The sequence below is a fragment of the Pseudorca crassidens genome, chromosome 5 (assembly GCF_039906515.1).
Source record: "Pseudorca crassidens isolate mPseCra1 chromosome 5, mPseCra1.hap1, whole genome shotgun sequence".
NCBI lineage: Eukaryota > Metazoa > Chordata > Mammalia > Artiodactyla > Delphinidae > Pseudorca > Pseudorca crassidens.
The window spans coordinates 23265582-23286145 of NC_090300.1; the positions used below are offsets into that span (position 1 = coordinate 23265582).

Below are 20564 nucleotides of genomic sequence, written 5' to 3' on the forward strand. Positions count from 1 at the left end.
CGCAGATAAACGAAGGAAAGGAGCTTACGCAGTGGAAGATACTACTACATGTCTCATAAGATAAAGGGAAAATTAGAGGCAGGATGGTGGTAGGACCTGAAGAATGGGGCCGAGGCTTAGGGCCTGAGGGAAACAGCGGAAAGGAGAGGCGTCGCCCTTTCACTGAGTCGGGGAATCAAACAGAAACGTGTACACCCCGTGCACTGCAGGCGGGCTCCTCGAACCGCGTGGCTTTCCCTCGCCCCTGCCTTGGGGGTGGGGAAGAACCCGGATGGAACCGCCCCTGCAGCCGGGACCCCCCTCCTCGCGTCTTTGAATCGCTGCGCGGGGCGGAGTTGCTCACCCTTCTGTGCTCTGCTTGGTTGGTCTCCGTAGGCTCCTCCTCGGGATTGGACGTTCCGGGTGCCAGTCACAAAGCGTCGCTGGCCTCTCACATTGCTGCTGGAAGGAGACGGCGTCGACGTCTGGCTCCGCTCGCTGCGTCTTACCTTGCCGAAGCGCGCTCTTGTTTTGGCCCTCGGAACCTGTGCCAGGCTTTTCGGCCCCGGGGCCTGGAAGGAGGCTTATCCAGGCGGCTCGAGAACGAAACCGGGCGCCTAAGTACCTCTCGTCATCCACTCAGCGCCATGTCCTGGATGTTCAAGAGGTGAAGGGGGTGAAGGGGGCGGAGGGGGTGGGGCGCCGAGGGTAACGGCGTGGCCGCGTCCCCAGATGAACCTGACCTTCCCCGCGTTTCCTTCGCGTTCCCCTTGCGAGCTGGGCAGCTGGCGTTCGTCCCGCTGGCGGCTCCTGTAGCCGCGGGAGAAATAAATGCAGAGTCTCCGCGGGCGAGGGGAGGCTTCCTAGGCGAGTCTCTTGCCAGGGCCTTGGGGAAATCTCTGTCAAGGGCTGTACGGGGCCTGGGGCTCTAAGCGCCACTCCTTAGCCGGGGTCTCTTCTCGCCCTGTGCTTTATTCCACAAAACACCCATGAGATACCCACTGTGCGCCGGGCATTGTGCTCGGCCGAAAGGGCCGGGTAAGACAGCCCCTGTCCCCAAGCACCTCACAATTGATGTGTATGCACAGACGTGCAAATACATATCTGCAGAGGAGCCAAAAGCAGGACGCGTGACGTGCAAGTAGAACGCAGGGGAAATAGCTTCTCTCCGTTCTTAGCAAAGTAGAAGCTTCCTGGAAGTCTCCCAGCCGACTTCCTCTTACTTTTTGTCCAGATTGGTTTACATACCCGTTCCGGAAACAATTCTCCATCGGGGGGTTGCGGTTACCCTTAAACCAACGGTAGTCGGGGGCTTGAGGTCAGCTTCCCATGATGGCACCGTTAGGATACCTGAATAAAATAAGGGTTCTAGTCGAAGGGAATTAAAGTAGTGGTTGCTGGATGTATTATTTGTAAAGCTATAAATGGCTTCGTGTAAAAAAGTTCAGTGTTTTCAAGTCTCTTCTAGCTCAAGATGTATTGAAATTTTGGTGTATAATTAGTTACAGACATCACATATATTTCAGTTTAAGTAGGTGGTGCAGACTAGGAAAGAGATTTGTGAACCCTTATTGGGGTTTTCACTTTGAATACCTCAGGGTAGAAGACACATTATTGAACAGGTAGGGTTTCTAGAAACGTCCGCCACTCCAATTCTTGCTTTAACCAGAGGAACGCGATTAATCTTTATACAGCACTTCCCACATAAGATTTAATCTGTTGAAGTAAAATGTGAGAAAACAATTGGTCTTTAAATATGGTATGGTCTTTGAGAAATATTTGGTTAAATATTGTATTGTTTTTCTGTGTGTGTGTTTTTTTGTTGTTGTTGTTGTTGTTTTTTGTTTTTTTAATAGAGATCCTGTTTGGAAGTACTTGCAGACTGTCCAGTACGGAGTCCATGGAAATTTTCCACGCCTCTCATATCCAACTTTCTTTCCTCGTTTTGAATTCCAAGATATTATTCCTCCAGATGATTTCCTAACGAGCGATGAAGAGCTAGATTCAGTTTTATTTGGAACTTTGAGAGGTCATGTAGTTGGACTACGCTATTACACAGGAGTAGTGAGTATAACATTAGATATTAAGTTAAAGTGATATGATATGTTATTTACGTAGAAAATGAGGATTAGAAGGTGATATATGCAGTAAATATTTACTTTAAGTAATTGAAATATATCTGGGCAAGAGATAACAAATACCTAATTATTAATATTCTTTTACTGTATATCATTGGTTATAATATACAAAGCATTATTTCCTGTATGGTCTCATTTGATCATTACAGTGTCTCTGAGGTAGATAGGACATCTATTATCCCCTTATAGAAGTGAAGCTCAGGAAGGTTAAATGATTTGCTCAAAAAGCACAGATACTATGTGGTACATTTGCAAAATGACTTCCAAGTCAGTCCATTGCTTTCTCCTCTCCTGTCCCTTAGCACATTTCTACACTTTAATATTTTTAATTTAGGAAGATCAATTCATACTAGATAAGGGAATTGTCTATTTTTAGGTACTTTTTTTTCTTCCTGTGTTTATCTTTTTGTATCTCTATTCTCTGCATTGTGTGTGTGTGTGTGTGAGAGAGAAGAGAACAGAGACAAAGATAGAGAAAGCAGTTGTCTTTGTCATGGTTGTCTAGTATGCCTCTGTGTTATCTGGATGATACATCTCTAGCTTTATTTTTTTAATTATGAAAAATTTCAGACATGCATAAAAGAAGAATAATACAGTAAACTTCCATATACCCATGATCCAGATTCAGTAGTTAACAAGTTTTTTGCAGATTAGCTTCATCACTTTTTCTCTTTTTCTTGGGTATTAAATATTCCAGCTGTATCACTTTACAACATTTAAGTGTGTATCTCTAAAAAAATTCAGGCATTTTCTTACATCGTTGTACTTAACAAAATTAATAATAATTCTCTATTACATCCTATAACTAATACATAATCAGTTTTCTTAATTGTTTAAAAATGCCTTTTTATTGTTAATTTGTTTGAATCAGGATCAAAACAAGTTAATAATAGTACCTTTGGTTGTTATGTAAGTCACCTCCCTGCTCTTTGTTTCATGTCATTGATTTATTGCAGAAACTGCATATATTGTTTTATGGAAAGTTGGATTTACCAGTTCTTCCATTCCCCCATATTTTTCTTATGGCGAAGCTTCTCAGATCATTTTTTGGTTGTCTGAAGTATATTTTGTGGGAGATTCCTTGGGAAAGAATTGTCTAGTGTTTTATTCTCTCATATTTTCTTTGTAATATTAGAGCTTCTCAGGTCATTTTATGGTTGTCTGAAGTGTGTTGTCTAGGAGATTCCTTAGGAAGGAACAATATTTCCTGAGATTTGTTGTTTGTACTTGTGGTACTTATATGCTTCAAGGACAATTTGGTTGAATATAAAATCCTTGACCCATATTTTCTCTCCATAATATCTTGGTGTTGTATAACATGTTGCTGGTTAAAATTCTGATGCCAATATGATTTCTCTCCCATGTAGATCAATTGGAATTATTTTGCTTGGATAACTAAAGGATATTTTTCCTTATCTTGAAAGTCCAAAAGTTTCATTAGGCAATGTCTTAGTGTTGACTGTTCTGTAACTTCATTTTCTTCTATTTCAGAAAACTTTAATTATGGTTTTTTGTTTGTTTGTTTGTTTTTGCGGTACACGGGCCTCTCACTGTTGTGGCCTCTCCCGTTGCAGAGCACAGGCTCCGTCCGCGCAGGCTCAGTGGCCATGGCTCACGGGCCCAGCCGCTCCGCGGCATGTGGGATCTTCCCGGACCGGGGCACGAACCCGTGTCCCCTGCATCGGCAGGTGGACTCTCAACCACTGCGCCACCAGGGAAGCCTTAATTATGGTTTTAAGTGTTTGTTTTGTTTCAAAGCTTGTTTTTCTTCAAAGGACTCCATTCTGTTCTCTCGGTATTACATCTCTGCGTATACGTATGCCATATGTAAATGCCTGTTCCTCTGAAATCCTTTTTATCATATTTTTTTACTTTTCTGTTTTTCATCATTTATTTCCCTTACCATGTTTTTTACAAAATCTGTTCACTTTTGTGTTCTTTCTACTTTATTCTTTAATTCTGAAATAGTTTTTCTTTTCTAATTTTTTCCTGAAATCTGTCAGTTCTCAGTTCATATATCCATCTGTTCTCTAGCTCTCATATTGATTTCGGAATTTTCCTATTTTGGATTTGTGAAATATTTTCAAAATGTAACATTGTTTTTAAATTATTTTATACCATTGTGAAATATTAGATCATGCTTGTTATTGATCTTAGAACTATCACTATTTGTTGATCTTAGAAAAATTTCTGTGACACTGGTAAGCTAATACAAATGTGATGAGCTGATTAAAACTAATCGTTAATTTTTTTATTTTACAAAATGTATATTATTTATTTTATAAGTAATACACATTTATTATTTTAAAATGGCTAAAAGAAAAAGTATCAACTCTGCCTGAATCCAGAATCACAACTTATGTTGTTATGTCCTCCATGCTTTACTCTGAGAAAATATACATGTGACTTTAAATCATATTATATATTAATAAAAATGAGGATCAGGGCTTCCCTGGTGGCGCAGTGGTTGAGAGTCCGCCTGCCGTTGCAGGGGACGCGGGTTCGAGCCCCGGTCCGGGAGGATCCCACATGCCACGGAGTGGCTGGGCCCATGAGCCATGGCCGCTGAGCCTGTGCGTCTGGGGCCTGTGCTCCGCAGCGGGAGAGGCCACAGCAGTGAGAGGCCCGCGTACTGCAAAAAGAAAAAAAAAAAGGATCATATTATGTCTACTATAGTAATCACCTTTTCTAAAGTAAAATGTTAGGAATATCTTTTCATGTCAATACAGATCTTTATTGTACTTTTTCTTGTTGATGTTTTCGAGTTCATAACTGACAGAAATCTTGTAATAAAAATTGAGGTATTTATCTTTGCATGCTTTTTATTATTTTCAACTTTTTTCCGTTTTATTGAGGTGTGATTTATATATATATATATATATTTATTTATAAATGCATGCATTTGAAGTGTATGATTCTAAGAGTTTTAACAAAGATATATACCTGATCATCACCACCCCATCAACATATAGATCATTTCCATTACCTCTAAAGTTCTCTTGTATTCTGTTGCAGTCCTTCATCCCTGCCTCTGCCTGAAGAACCACCAGTCTGATTTTTATCATTGTAGTTTAGCTTATTTTAGAGCTTCATATACTTTTTTTTTTGGCTGCGCCACGCGGCATGCAGAAATGTGAGACCTTAGTTCCCTGACTAGGGATCGAACCCGTACCCTCTGTGGTGGAAGCACGGAGTCCTAAGCACTGGACTGCCAGGGAATTCCCTAGAGCTTCATATACATTGAATCATATAGTGTGTACTTTTTAAGTCTGGCTTCATTCAAACTCACCATAATTCAGATACGTCTTGAGTCAATTTTGGCAATTCATATTTTTAAAGAAAAGCATCCATTTATATTTTCAAACTTATTGCCACGGAATTTGCATAGTAGTCATATACATGTAAAACTGTTTCAACTGTGTTTATGGTTGTATTCCTCTTTTCATTGTTTTTGTTATGTATTTGTGTCTATTCTTATTTTTTATTCATTAGCCTTGATAGAGATTTATCTGTTTCATCTTTTCAAGTAATCTTTCTTGGATTTTTTTATGATTATCATTTCTTTTTTTAAAATTTTTAATTTTTTTATACAGCAGGTTCTTATTAGTCATCAGTTTTATACACATCAGTGTATACTTGTCAATCCCAATCGCCCAATTCAGCACACTACCATCCCCACACCCCTGCGGCTTTCCCACCTTGGTGTCCATACATTTGTTCTCTACATCTGTGTCTCAACTTCTGCCCTGTAAACCGGTTCATCTGTACCATTTTTCTAGGTTCCACATACATGTGTTAATATACAATATTTGTTTTTCTCATTCTGACTTACTTCACTCTGTATGACAGTCTCTAGATCCATCCACATCTCAAAAAATGACTCAGTTTTGTTCCTTTTTATGGCTGAGTGATATTCCATTGTATATATGTACCACATCTTCTTTATCCATTCGTCTGTCGTTGGGCATTTAGGTTGCTTCCATGACCTGGCTATTGTAAATAGTGCTGCAATGAACATTGGGGTGCATGTGTCTTTCTGAATTATGGTTTTCTCTGGGTATATGCCCAGTAGTGGGATTGCTGGATCATATGGTAATTCTGTTTTTACTTTTTAAGGAACCTCCATACTGTTCTCCATAGTGGCTGTATCAATTTACATTTCCACCAACAGTGCAAGAGGGTTCCCTTTTCTCCACACCCTCTCCAGCATTTGTTTGTAGATTTTCTTATGTAGCCCATTCTAACTGGTGTGAAGTGATACCTCATTGAAATTTTGATTTGCATTTCTCTAATAATTAGTGATGTTGAGCAGCTTTTCCTGTGCTTCTTGGCCATGTGTATGTCTTTGGAGAAATGTCTATTAAGGTCTTCTGCACATTTTTGGATTGGGTTGTTTGTTTCTTTAATATTGAGCTGCATGAGTTGTTTATACATTTTGGAGATTAAACCTTTGTCCATTGATTCCTTTGCAAATATTTTCTCCCATTCTGAGGGTTGTCTTTTCGTCTTGTTTATGGTTTCCTTTGCTTTGCAAAAGCTTTTAAGTTTCATTAGGTCCCATTTGTTCATTTTTCTTTTTATTTCTATTACTCTAGGAGGTGGATCAAAAAAGATCTTGTTGAGATTTATGTCAAAGAGTGTTCTTCCTATGTGTTCCTCTAAGAGTTTTATAGTGTCCAGTCTTACATTTAGGTCTCTAACCCATTTTGACTTTATTTTTGTGTATGGTGTTAGGGAGTATTCTAATTTCATTCTTTTACATGTAGCTGTGCAGTTTTCCCAGCACCACTTATTGAAGAGACTGTCTTTTCTCCATTGTATATCCTTGCCTCCTTTGTCATAGATTAGTTGACCATAGGTGCGTGGGTTTATCTCTGGGCTTTCTATCTTGTTCCATTGATCTATGTTTCTGTTTTTGTGCCAGTACCATATTGTCTTGATTACTGTAGCTTTGTAGTATGGTCTGAAGTCAGGGAGTCTGATTCCTCCAGCTCGGTTTTTTCCCTCAAGACTGCTTTGGCTATTCGGGGTCCTTTGTGTCTCCATACAAATTTTAAGATTTTTTGTTCTAGTTCCATAAAAAATGCCATTGGTAATTTGATAGGGATTGCATTGAATCTGTAGATTGCTTTGGGTAGTATAGTCATTTTCACAATATTGATTCTTCCAATCCAAGAACATGGTATATCTTTCCATCTGTTGGTATTATCTTTAATTTCTTTCATCACTGTCTAATAGTTTTCTGCATACAGGTCTTTTGTCTCCCTAGGTAGGTTTATGCCTAGTTATTTTATTCTTTTTGTTGCATTGGTAAATGGGAGTGTTTCTCTTTCAGATTTTTCATCATTAGTGTATAGGAATGCAAGAGATTTCTGTGCATTAATCTTGTATCCTGCAATTTTACCAAATTCATTGATTAACTCTAGGCATTTTTAGGATTCTCTATGTATAGTAACATGACATCTGCAAACAGAGACAGTTTTACTTCTTCTTTTCCAATTTGTATTCCTTTTATTTCTTTTTCTTCTCTGATTGCTGTGGCTAGGACTTCCAAAACTATGTTGAATGATAGTGGTGAGAGTGGACATCCTTGTCATGTTCCTGATCTTAGAGGAAATGCTTTCAATTTTTCACCATTGAGAATGATGTTTGCTGTGGGTTTGTCGTATATGGCCTTTATTATGTTGAGGTAGGTTCCCTCTATGCCCACTTTCTGTAGAGTTTTTATCATAAGTGGATGTTGAATTTTTTAGAAGCATTTTCTGCATCTATTGAGATGACCATATGGTTTTTATTCTTCAATTTGTTAATATGGTGTATCACATTGATTTCCTTACATTGAAGAATCCTTGCATCCCTGGGATAAATCCCATTTTATCATGGTGTATGATCCTTTTAATGTGTTGTTGGATTTTGTTTGCTAGTATTTTGTTGAGGACTTTTGCATCTATATTCATGAGTGATACTGGTCTGTAATTTTCTTTTTATGCAGTATCTTTGTCTGGTTTTGGTATCAGGGTGATGGTGGCCTCATGGAATGAGTTCGGGAGTGTTCCTTCCTCTGCAGTTCTTTGGAAGAGTTTGAGAAGGATGGGTGTTCGCTCTTTAAATATTTGATAGAATTCACCTGTGAAGCCGTCTGGTCCTGGACTTTTGTTTGTTGGAAGATTTTTAATGACAGTTTCAATTTCATTACTTGTGATTGGTCTGTTCATATTTTCTATATCTTCCTGGTTCAGTCTTGGAAGTTTATACCTTTCTAAGAATTTGTCCATTTCTTCCAGGTTGTCCAATTTATTGGCATAGAGTTGCTTGTAGTAGTCTCTTAGGATGGTTTGTATTTCTGTGGTGCCTGTTGTAACTTCTCCTTTTTCATTTCTAATTTTATTGATTTGAGTCCTCTCCCTCTTTTTCTTGATGAGTCTGGCTAATGGTTTATCAATTTTGTTTATCCTCAGAGAACCAGCTTTTAGTTTTATTGATCTTTGCTATTGTTTTCTTTGTTTCTATTTCATTTACTTCTGCTCTGATCTTTATGATTTCTTTCCTTCTGCTAACTTTGGGTTTTGTTTGTTCTTCTTTCTCTAGTTCCTTTAGGTGTAAGGTTATATTGTATATTTGAGATTTTTCTTGTTTCTTGAGGTAGGCTTGTATAGCTATAAATTTCCCTCTCAGAACTGCTTTTGCTGCATCCCATAGGTTTTGTTTGTTTGTTTTTTGCGGTACGCGGGCCTTTCACTGTTGTGGCCTCTCCTGTTGCGGAGCACAGGCTCTGGACGCGCAGGCCTGGCAGCCATGGCTCACAGGCCCAGCCGCTCTGCCATCCCATAGTTTTTGGATCTTCGTGTTTTCACTGTCATTTGTCTCTATGTATTTTTTGATTTCCTCTTTGATTTCTTCAGTAATCTCTCGGTTATTTAGTAATGTATTGTTTAGCCTCCATGTGTTTGTGTTTTTTACTGTTTTTTTCCCTGTAATTGATTTCTAATCTCATAGCGTTTTCGTCAGAAAAGATGCTTGATATGATTTCAGTTTTCTTAAATTTACTGAGGCTTGATTTGTGACCCAAGATGTGATCTATCCTGGAGAATATTCCATACGCACTTGAGAAGAAAGTGTAATATGCTGTTTTTCGATGGAACGTCCTATAAATATCAATTAAATCTATCTGGTCTGTTGTATCATTTAAAGCTTGTGTTTCCTTATTTATTTTCATTTTGGATGATCTGTCCATTGGTGTAAGTGAGGTGTTGAAGTCCCCCACTATTATTGTGTTACTGTCGATTTCCTCTTTTAGAGCTGTTAGCTGTTGCCTTATGTATTGAGGTGCTCCTATGTTGGGTGCATATGTATTTATAATTGTTATATCTTCTTCTTGGATTGATCCCTTGATCATTATGGAGTGTCCTTCCTTGTCTCTTGTAACATTCTTTATTTTAAAGTCTATTTGATATGAGTATTGCTACTCCAGCTTTCTTTTGATTTCTGTTTGCATGGAATATCTTTTTCCATCTCCATCCCCTCACTTTCATTCTGTATGTGTCCCTAGGTCTGAAGTGGGTCTCTTGTAGACAGCATATATATGGGTCTTGTTTTTGTATCCTTTCAGCAAGCCTGAATGTCTTTTGGTTGGAACATTTAATACATTCACATTTAAGGTAATTATTGATATGTATGTTCCTATTACCATTTTCTTAATTGTTTTGGGTTTGTTTTTATACGTCCTTTTCTTCTCTTGTGTTTCCCACTTAGAGAAGTTCCTTTAGCGTTTGTTGTAGAGCTGGTTTGGTGGTGCTGAATTCTCTTAGCTTTTGCTTGCCTGTAAAGCTTTTGGTTCCTCATCGAATCTGAATGAGATCCTTGCCAGGTAGAGTAATCTTGGTTGTAGGTTCTTCCCTTTTATCACTTTAAGTATATCATGCCACTCCCTTCTGGCTTGTAGAGTTTCTGCTGAGAAATCAGCTGTTAACCTTATGGGAGTTCCCTTGTATGTTATTTGTCATTTTTCCCTTGCTGCTTAATAATTTTTCTTTGTCTTTACTTTTTGCCAGTTTGATTACTATGTGTCTCGGCGTGTTTCTCTTTGGGTTTATCCTGTATGGGACTCTCTGTGCTTCCTGGACTTGGGTGGCTATTTCCTTTCCCATGTTAGGGAAGTTTTCGACTATAATCTCTTCAGATATTTTCTCTGGTCCTTTCTCTCTTCTCCTTCTGGGACCCCTATAATGCGAATGTTGTTGCGTTTAATGTTGTCCCAGAGGTCTCTTAGTCTGTCTTCGTTTCTTTCCATTCTTTTTTCTTTAGTCTGTTCTGCAGCAGTGAATTCCACCGTTCTGTCTTCTAGGTCACTTATCCATTCTTCTGCCTCAGTTATCCTGCTCTTGATTCCTTCTAGTGTAGTTTTCATTTATTTTATTGTTCATCTGTGGTTTTTTGTTCTTTAATTCTTCGATGTCTTTGTTAAACATTTCTTGCATCTTTTCGATCTTTGCTTCCATTCTTTTTCCGAGGTCCTGGATCATCTTCACTATCATTCTGAATTCCTCTTCTGGAAGGTTGCCTATCTCCACTTCATTTAGTTGTTTTTCTGGGGTTTTATCTTGTTCCTTCATCTGGTATATAGCCCTCTGCCTTTTCATCTTTCTGTGAATGTGGTTTTTGTTCCACAGGCTGCAGGATTGTAGTTCTTCTTGCTTCTGCTGTCTGCCCTCTGGTGGATGAGGCTATCTAAGAGACTTGATGAGAGGGACTGGTGGTGGGTAGAGCTGACTGTTGCTTTGGTGGGCAGAGCTCAGTAGAACTTTAATCCACTTGACTGTTGATGGGTGGGCTGGGTTCCCTCCCTGTTGGTTGTTTGGCCTGGGGCAACCCAACACTGGACCCTACCTGGGCTCTTTTGTGGGGCTAGTGGCGGACTCCGGAGGGCTCACGCCAAGGAGTACTAACCAGAACTTCTGCTGCCAGTGTCCTTGTCCCCACGGTGAGCCACAGACACCCCCCGCCTCTGCAGGAGACCCTCCAGCACTAGCAGGTATGTCTGGTTCAGTCTCCTATGGGGTCACTGCTCCTTCCCCTGGGTCCCGATGCGCACACTACTTTGTGCCCTCCAAGAGAGGAGTCTCTGTTTCCCCCTGTCCTGTCGAAGTCCTGTAATCAAATCCCACTAGGCTTCAAATTCTGATTCTCTGAGAATTCCTCTTCCCATTGCTGGACCCCCAGGTTGGGAAGCCTGATGGGGGGCTCAGTACCTTCACTGCAGTGGGTGGACTTCTGTGGAATAAGTGTTCTCCAGTCTGTGAGTCACCCACCCAGCAGTTATGGGATTTGACTTTACTGTGATTGCACCCCTCCTACAATCTCATTTTGGCTCCTCCTTTGTGTTTGGATGTGGGGTATCTTTTTTTGGTGAGTTCCAGTGTCTTCCTGTCGATGATTGTCCAGCAGCTAGTTGTGATTCTGGTGTTCTCATAAGAGGGAGTGAGAGCACATCCTTCTACTCCGCCATCTTGGTTCCTCCTGGCACAACAATCTATCATCTTGCTTTGGTCATTGATTTCTCTTTTACATTCTGTTATCCTATTTTCCTTAGGTCCATTTTATTTTATTTTATTTTTGCATTCTTGATTCGAACACTTAATTTTAATGTTAATAATAAAAGTTTTTAATCTTTTAAACGTTCTTCAAAGTACGACATTGGCTGTATCACCTAAGATTTGTTATGTAGTATTGGCATTATTAATTTTTAACTTTTGTAAAATGTTTTCAATTTGCTTATGTTTACATTTTTTATGTCTTGACCCATGAAAATCTTTATTTTATAATAAAGTAGATTATTTCTTTTCCATTCTATTCTAAAAGTATTGTTATAATTAGTCCTATTTCTGTCTTTTTGTTGTCATCTTAATCTTGTTTTACTAATATATCCTTTTTTGTCATGTGCTTGGATCATGTTTTCTTTGTTTTTATAGTCTCAACGTTTTGCCCTACTTTTCTTGGTTATATATTTTCTGGAATTTGCATATCTGGTTTAACGAAGATCATGCTATAAGCAGTGGCAATGGGGAGGTGGTCTGGTAGAGAACAGAGCTATGCCTCACAGAATATCTTCAAAGAGGAATTATTAGAGAGAATTATTAGAGAGGAATATTTGTCTGATAATCTGGTTGGTCAGGCTGTAGTATCTTGAGTCAGTAAACAGATGCTGGGAGAGGTTTAAAGCAGGTTTCCTGTGTATTTTTCAGGAAGTTAAAAAAATTTAGGTAATTCACGTACCATAAAATTTATCATTTGTAAGTGTACAATTCAGTGGTTTTTAGATATTCACAAGGTTGTAAAACCATCCGCACTGATTCCAAAACATTTTCATCATTCCCAAAACCCTGTACCCATTAGTAATCACTCCATATTACTCTCTCCCCTTAGCCCATGGCATCCATCAATTTATGTTCTGTTTCTATGGATTTACTTAACTCTAGACATTTCATGTAAATGGAATCATAGAATATGTGGCCCTTGGGTCTGGCCTTCATTTCCGCCTTCTTTTGTGTTAAATCTTTTGTGTTAAATATTTCGTAGTGTACCATAGTAGTTCCCTGGTTGTTTCTTTATTATATATTTTGAGTTGTTTTCTTAGTAGTTGCCCTTGGGAATTACTAACATCTTAATTCATAAGAATCTAGTTTGGATTTATGGCAACTTAATTTCAATTGTTTATAAAAACCTTGCTTTGAGATAGTTCCGTTGTCTTCCTTCCTACTTCTTTATGCTGTTTTCATACAGATTAATTCTTTATATACATCATATGTTCATCAATACAGGTTTATAATGATTATGTCCTTTTAAATCAGGAGGGAAAAGTTACAACTAAAAAATTTTATACTGTCTTTTATATTTACCTGTGTAATTACCTTTACCTGTGCTTTTTATTTCTTCATGTAGATTCAAGTTACTGTCTAGTGCCTTTGATTTCAGCCTGAAGGTCTTCTTTTAATATTTCTTGTAGGGTAGGTCAGCTAGTGATGGATTCTGTCAGTTTTTGTTTATCTGGGAACTTCTTAATTTCTTCTTTATTTTTGAAGGATAGTTTTGACAGATATAGAATTCTTGGTCGAATTTTTTTCTTTTAGCACTTTGAGAAGTTATCCCACTGTATTCTGGTCTCCATGGTTTCTGGTGAAAAATCAGATGTTAATCTTACTGAGGATCCCCTGTATGTAATGAGTTGTTTCTCTCAGTTGCTTTCAGTGTTCTTTCCACAGTTTGATTTTGATGTGTCTGGGTTTGAATGTCTTTGAGTTTTTTTTACTTGGAGTTTGTTGAGCTTCTTTTTTTTTTTTTGTGGTATGCAGGCCACTCACTGTTGTGGCCTCTCCTGTTGCGGAGCACAACCTCCGGATGTGCAGGCCCAGCGGCCATGGCTCACGGGCCCAGCCACTCCATGGCACGTGGGATCCTCCCAGACTGGGGCACGAACTCATGTCCTCTACATCAGCAGGTGGACTCTCAACCACTGTGCCACCAGGGAAGCCCTGTTGAGCTTCTTAAATATGTAGATTAATGTTTTTTCATCAAATTTGGGAAGTTTTTAGCTATTATTTCTTCAAATATTCTCTCTACCTCTTTTTCTCCTCTCCTTCTGAGACTCTCATCATGTGTGTGTTGGTATGCTTGCTGTTATCCCACAGGACCTGTTCATCTTTCTTTTTTCTTTCTGTTCCTCAAACTATAACTGTTCCTCAGACGTTATAGTCTCAGTTGACCTGTCAACAACTTCATTGATCTTTCTTCTGCCTGCTCATATCTGATGTTTGAGCCTCTCTAGTGAATCTTAGACTTTAGTTAACTACGTACATTTTGACTCCAGAATTTCTATTTGGCAAGACAGTTCTCATGCTTTCCTTTAGTTCTGCAGACATGGTTTGCTTTAGATCTTTGAACATATTTAAAATTAAAACTTAAGCTTTTTTCTAGTAGGTCAAGCATCTGTGCTTCCTTATGGGTAGATGATTGATAGCTTTTTTCCTTTGTGTGAGCTGTACTTTCTTGTTTCTTTGCATGTCTCTCTTGTTGTTGAAAAGTAGACGTTTTGAATAATATAGCAACTCTAAATCATATGATCCTGTAATCCCACTCCTGGGCATATATCCAGAGAAAACTGTAATTCAAAAAGATCTATGCACACCAATGTTCATTGCAGCACTATTTACAATAGCCAAGACATGGAAGCAACCTAAGTGTCCATCAACAGATGGATGGATAAAGATGTGGTATATCTATACAATGGAATATTACTCAGCCATAGAAGAGAATGAGATAATGCCCTTTGCAGCAACATGGATGGACCTAAAGATTATCATAATAAGTGAAGTAAGCCAGACAGAGAAAGATAAATATCGTATGATATCACTTATATGTGGAACCTAAAAAAATAATACAAATGAACTTATTTACAAAACAGAAATAGATCCACAGACATAGAAAACAAACTTATGGTTACCAAAGGGGGAATGGGGGGATGGATAAATTAGGAGTTTGGGATAAAATATACACACTGCTATATAACCAAGAAGGACCTACTGTATAGAACAGGAAACTATATGCAATATTTTGTAATAGCCTATAAGTTGAAAGAATCTGAAAAAGAATAGATTTTATATATATCTATAAATTATATGTGTATATATGTATATGTGTATGTACTTATATACATGTATAACTGAATCACTGTGCTGTACCCCTGAAACTAACAATAGTATAAATCAACTATACTTCAACTAAAAATATCTATATGTGATGATGAATGTGAGCTTAAAAAAAAATAATTTGGCAGCTCTAGAAATCAGATTCTTCCTTCTCCCCTGGATTGGTTGTTGCTGATTTTGGTTATTGTTGTTTGTTTAGTAACTTTTGCTAAATTAACCCTGTGAAAGTCTTTGTTGTGTCTGGCCACTGATATCTGTATTTGGTTAGCTTAGTGGTCAGGTAATGACTGAACTAGAACCGGTAAATTTCCCAGTCTTTACTGAGAGGATCTGTGTGCATTTGGGGCACTCCTTCAACCCTCAGCTTGGCAGTTGACAGCTCTGCCTTAGCCTTTATTTCCTGCCTGTTCAGAGCTTCAAGTTTAGCCAGAGGTGAGAGCTTAAGACCTTCTCAGGTCTTTCCTGAACATATTCACAGCCCTGAGTATGCATACAGCCCTGTGCTTGCATTTGGTGTTCTAGATTTCCAGGAATATGTTGGAGCTTTGAACATCTTATTCTCCGCTTTTTCCTCTTAAGCCCTTTGGTTATTGTTTTGTTTGCCCTAGCTGTTACCCACTGCCTGTAAAATTGTTTTTGACAAACACCCACCCAAGGGAGAACGTTTTATGCACTGAGTAAGCTCAGAGGTCAAATAGAAACAGCTTTGCAAGTGGGGGTCTTCTAGGGAACCACCATACAGGTCAAATAATGACAATTCTATAGGAATAAATCTTTGAAATTCTGCTCCAGTGTGCTCACTCTGGTAACTGCTAGGCTGTACTAAGAAGTGCAGCAGGTTGTTATTTTTAAAGACTATCGTGTAACTGAGAGCTGGAGATGAGACTAGGGCACTGATATTCAGCTGTTTTCTTGAATTAAGACTCCCCAGGTTTCTACAACCCTTTGGTTAGTTTCCAGAGTTCTGAAAAAGTTGATTCAAACAGTTTTTGCCAGTTTTTTCATTGCTTTTATTATGGAAGAGAGAATTTTTGGAAGTCCTTACTCTTCCATTTTCAATTATGTCACCCTCAGGCAATTTTTTTTTTTTTTTTTTTTTTTTTGCGGTACGCGGGCCTCTCACTGTTGTGGCCTCTCCCGTTGCGGAGCACAGGCTCCGGACGCGCAGGCTCAGCGGCCATGGCTCACGGGCCCAGCCGCTCCGCGGCATGTGGGATCTTCCTGGACCAGGGCACGAACCCGCGTCCCCTGCATTGGCAGGCGGACTCTCAACCACTGCGCCACCAGGGAAGCCCACCCTCAGGCAATTTTTAATTAAGTGGAATCAGATAATGGCATGAGTTGAAGGCTGGATGTATTTTCTTGTTCCAGTTCCATTCTCTCTTATAATTAATGCCTTTTAACCCTTTGAGATTCTGGAGAATTTAGGCTTAGGAGCCGGCCTGCCTGGATTCAGATCTAGCTCTGCTACTTATTAATTTTATGACCTTGGGCAAGTTACTTAACTTTTCTGTGCTTTAGTGTCTTCATCTGTAAAATGGAGATAATGATAACACCTACCAAAAGGGTTGTGACAGTTTTAAAAGTCAGTCTTTGTAATGTACTTAGAACAATGTGTGGCCCATAGTAGGCACTCAAGAGATTACCTGTTTTCGAAGTTATAATGTTGAATAATTTTAGATAATGTGCATCTGTTAGTTTTGATTGTATTTTTTATATATCAAGGATTTGTTAACTTCCAATGAATATAAATTAGGAAAATATTGTAAAAGAATTATTATAAAATATGTTAATATTTCTATAGAAATATGAGTCCAAGAAAATGTGCATTTCTTACATGTGTTATTCAGTAAGCATTAAAAAATGAATGGAAATCCCAGATAAAGTATGAAGAAGAAAGGTATCATTATATGTTTATTATTTATAATAATATCTGTTTATTATTTTTATTAGGTTAATAATAATGAAATGGTTGCATTGCAACGAGAACCCGATAACCCTTATGATAAGAATGCAATTAAAGTAAACAATGTGAATGGAAATCAGGTCGGCCATATAAAGAAAGATCTTGCAGCTGCCTTGGCCTATATCATGGACAACAAATTGGCTCAAGTTGAAGGGTAATGCACTTTTGGAGTTCAGTTTTAATAATTGTGAGTTGTAGTGATCTTTGAATGTAAGGGTATGTAAAGTTGCCCTGACAACTTTTGTTGCTATACCTTTAGTATGCATTCAATAAATGTTTTAATTCTTCTTTCATCTGCCTGCACTACCCTAGCCATCAAATAGCTGTTCCCTCACTTTCGTGGTAAATTATTACCATGGAGAAAAATAGACTTTGGTTCAAATATTAGAAAGTCCACACCATCTTTTAAGAAAAAAGCTTTTTTAAAAGCCTTTTAGTGCATTGATTTGAGACGTTTGGAAGTGTTTGTTTAAATCAGGTTGTAAGCTGATAGCCTGTGATCAGATGTACATGAGTTTGGTTTTGCCTACACAGTGTTTAATTTTTTTTTCAGTTATTTCCGATATTCGAATATCTGGACATTCTACATTTTATGCATATTAATTTTTCCCTAATTATACAAAATTATTTATAAATATTTCTCTTGATAAATGGAAGATCTGGTAATGCAGGATACTTATTTCCACATGACGTCATTTGATTGGCGATAAGTAGCAGCTGTTGCATTATCTAGGCATATACCTTCTTAGTTCTACCACCTGTTCCTTTTTTAAATCTCCCAGTCTCTTTGGTTACATTTTCTCTTTTATGCGTTTGTGTCTGTGACCTCAATTTTAGTATATTAGTATATTAGATATATTTAGGATATTAAAAGGTGAGTTTGGAAGATAAATATTTAGCAGTGTCTTCTCACTTGTTTACTTGTTTTCTCCTTCCTTAGTTCATCACGTTTTTCAGATATTGAGAGTAAACTTTCAGTGAATCCTGGATCAGAAATAGTTCTTGGAAATCCTTCCCCATGCTCCCAGAATGGGTTGCTGCACTCAGTGGTTCTGTTAGTGGAAGCTCTGCCTTCTGAATTAAACTTGCTAATTAAACTTGCTATTTACCTATCTTTTGATCTTGGTAATAGGCTAACTACGCATTTAAACACTTTTACCTCACCTGAGTTTCTTCTGGCATTCTGGTCCTAAAAACTGCCTTTTCTTCTCGTTATTGTTGGTCCTAGTCCTTGTCCGTTTTCTTTCTAGTCTGCTCAGTTAGTTCCTTTGTGTTTTGCTTGCATGCAGAATTTGAATGTGGCAGTTATTTAACAAGATTTTTAATGAGACTTAAATGTAAAAAAATAACACTTCTAATTTCTCTTTTTTTTTTCTTTCTTAATTATAATAGGGTAGTTCCTTTTGGTGCAAACAATGCTTTTACCATGCCTTTGCATATGACTTTTTGGGGAAAAGAAGAAAATAGAAAAGCAGTTTTAGATCAGTTGAAGAAACATGGATTTAAATTGGGTCCTGCACCAAAAAGTAAGTTCAGGGTTTAACCTACTATTATTGTGATATTGTTAAGATGCTGGAATTGTAAAACATTTATTCTCTTAAGTAATACTTTGAATTTGGGTGGCTAAATTAATTACTGCTGAAGGCTCCAAGTTCTTTTGTTAGGAATCTTTTTAAGGAAATCCTTGAATTTTTTTTCTCTTTATTTTGAAATAACTATAGATTCATAGGAGGTTGCACACATACGCAGAAAAATGTGCAAGGAGGTCCCTCCCCTAACTTCCCCCAGTGATAATATCTGGAAATCCCTGATTTTAAACATTCTCTTTAATAAGTTACAGACAATAAGAATCTCCCAATAGAGAATGAAAAAGTATTATTTGTTTTTCAAAAGTTTGTTTAAATAATGTGGAATTCTTTTAATGTATTTTTTGAATAACCTAGCAGATTTAGTTTTAAAATTTTTAAAACACATATTAAGGGAATTTTTAATTCAGCTTATTAGACAAGCTTTAAAAGCTATTTACTAAAAGATAATTTATTTCATTTGGTGATTTTATTCTTTTCATTTTGTAAATTATAGCTTTAGGATTCAGTTTGGAAAGTGGTTGGGGCTCTGGAAGAGCGGGACCAAGCTATAGTATGCCAGTTCATGCTGCAGTACAGATTACAACTGAACAGGTGCACTTCTCTTTTATTTCGTAACTAAAAGTGAAGAGTGAATTTTAAATGCTGAAGGTTGATGTTTAAAAATATAAGATAAATATGCATCTGTTAGTATTAGTGATCTTTATATTGTTATGGAACATGTAGAATAAATAAAATATATTGCAAATATTTATGTAGAAAGAAAGCAGTGATAAGGAATATGTTCACATACATGCATTCATATATACATTGAAACACACACATTGCTGTATACACCTGTGATGTTTTACTGTTTTAATGTTTTTGTATTATTTGAAATTTTTAAAATAGCCATAATTTTGAAAAAGTTGAAGCTTGAAACTTAACTCCTTTCAGGAAGGTTGCAAATGCAGTGCTAAAAAAACTAGTTCTGAATCTCTGGCCTTAGTCTATTTCTTACTTTGTCTGCTTTGTGATCCAGGATACTGTTATGCTGGGTTAGTTTGGGGAAAAAAGGTTATAAAGTAAATTAATGCAGATCAGTCTACCAATTACATCAAAATTTTTTTTGTCTCTACTCATCAGTGTTATTGTCTTTTTATATTCTAATTGTAGTTACTGTACTTTCCCTGCTCATTGTTAGAAGGGCTTGAGCCTGTGTCTGTCATTCTTTTTTTTTTTAAATTAGTTTATTTTATTTTTGGCTGCGTTGGGTCTTCATTGTTGCACGCAGGCTTGCTCTAGTTGAGGCAGGCAGGGGCTACTCTTCCATGTGATGCGCAGACTTCTCATTGCAGTGGCTTCCCTTTGTTGTGGAGCGTGGGCTCAGTAGTCGTGGTTCGCGGGCTCTAGAGCAGTCTTAGTATCTGTGGCGCAAAGGCCCAGCTGCTCCGTGGCATGTGGTATCCTCCCAGACCAGGGCTTGAACCCATGTCTCCTGCATTGGCAGGCAGATTCTTAACAACTGCGCCACCAGGGAAGCTCTTGAGCTTGTGTCTGGTGGGTAAACCCCAGATTACCTCTCCTCACTTTTTAGATTTGGCCTGATTTCTTCTGGGCTGTTGCTATGTTTAGTAACTATTTAGTAATTATTTGCTAATTTACAAAAGTAATTATAATATATATATGTTACTGTACGATTGGACTAGATCAATTTAAAGAACCAACTAAAGATTAGCATAAGATTGAAATTATCCTAATATTTTGTAGCACATAGCAAATTTCTGATTGCAGTAATAATCAATGAAATGTCATTTACTCGAAAAAGTCAAATATACTTGGTAGGATCTGCCAAAATGGTTTGAATACAGCTAATAGAATCACAGAATTTCAATGGCAGAAGGAACCTTAGAGACACTCTAAATCTAGTTCATCCCATTTCTTTTGTGATAAGAAGATACAGGGCCATATAGGTTAAGTGTCTTGCCCAAAGTTATATAAAGGTTTTTTTGTGACAGAGTTGTGACTGAAACCCAGGACTTAAAACTCTATCCTGTATTCTTTCGACTGTAACAGTTACCTAAAGGATCTATTTATTCTGCCATTATTGAGCAGCGTAGTATCTCAAAGAATTAATTTATTTTATGTACATTTTGGTATTCGACTCTTTTAGTTAATGAAATGACTTGAAATCTCTGAATTAAGTGCAATTATT

The 20564-nt window shown here is 37.8% G+C and overlaps 1 protein-coding gene across 4 annotated transcripts in view; it reads left to right on the forward strand.

The window, feature by feature from the left end:
• Positions 1 to 443: 443 nt before the first annotated feature.
• HLTF (helicase like transcription factor) overlaps positions 444 to 20564 on the forward strand; it is a 59851-nt gene continuing 39730 nt past the window's right edge. For 2 of the 4 annotated variants that reach the window (XM_067737534.1, XM_067737535.1), the window contains exons 1-5: positions 444 to 646; positions 1836 to 2043; positions 16772 to 16938; positions 18177 to 18310; positions 18867 to 18964. In XM_067737534.1, coding sequence (XP_067593635.1) covers positions 627 to 646; positions 1836 to 2043; positions 16772 to 16938; positions 18177 to 18310; positions 18867 to 18964 — 627 coding nt within the window. In that variant the 5' untranslated portion in view covers positions 444 to 626. The remainder of the gene's footprint in view (positions 647 to 1835; positions 2044 to 16771; positions 16939 to 18176; positions 18311 to 18866; positions 18965 to 20564) is intronic. The other 2 variants (XM_067737536.1, XM_067737537.1) reach the window with 1 other exon arrangement.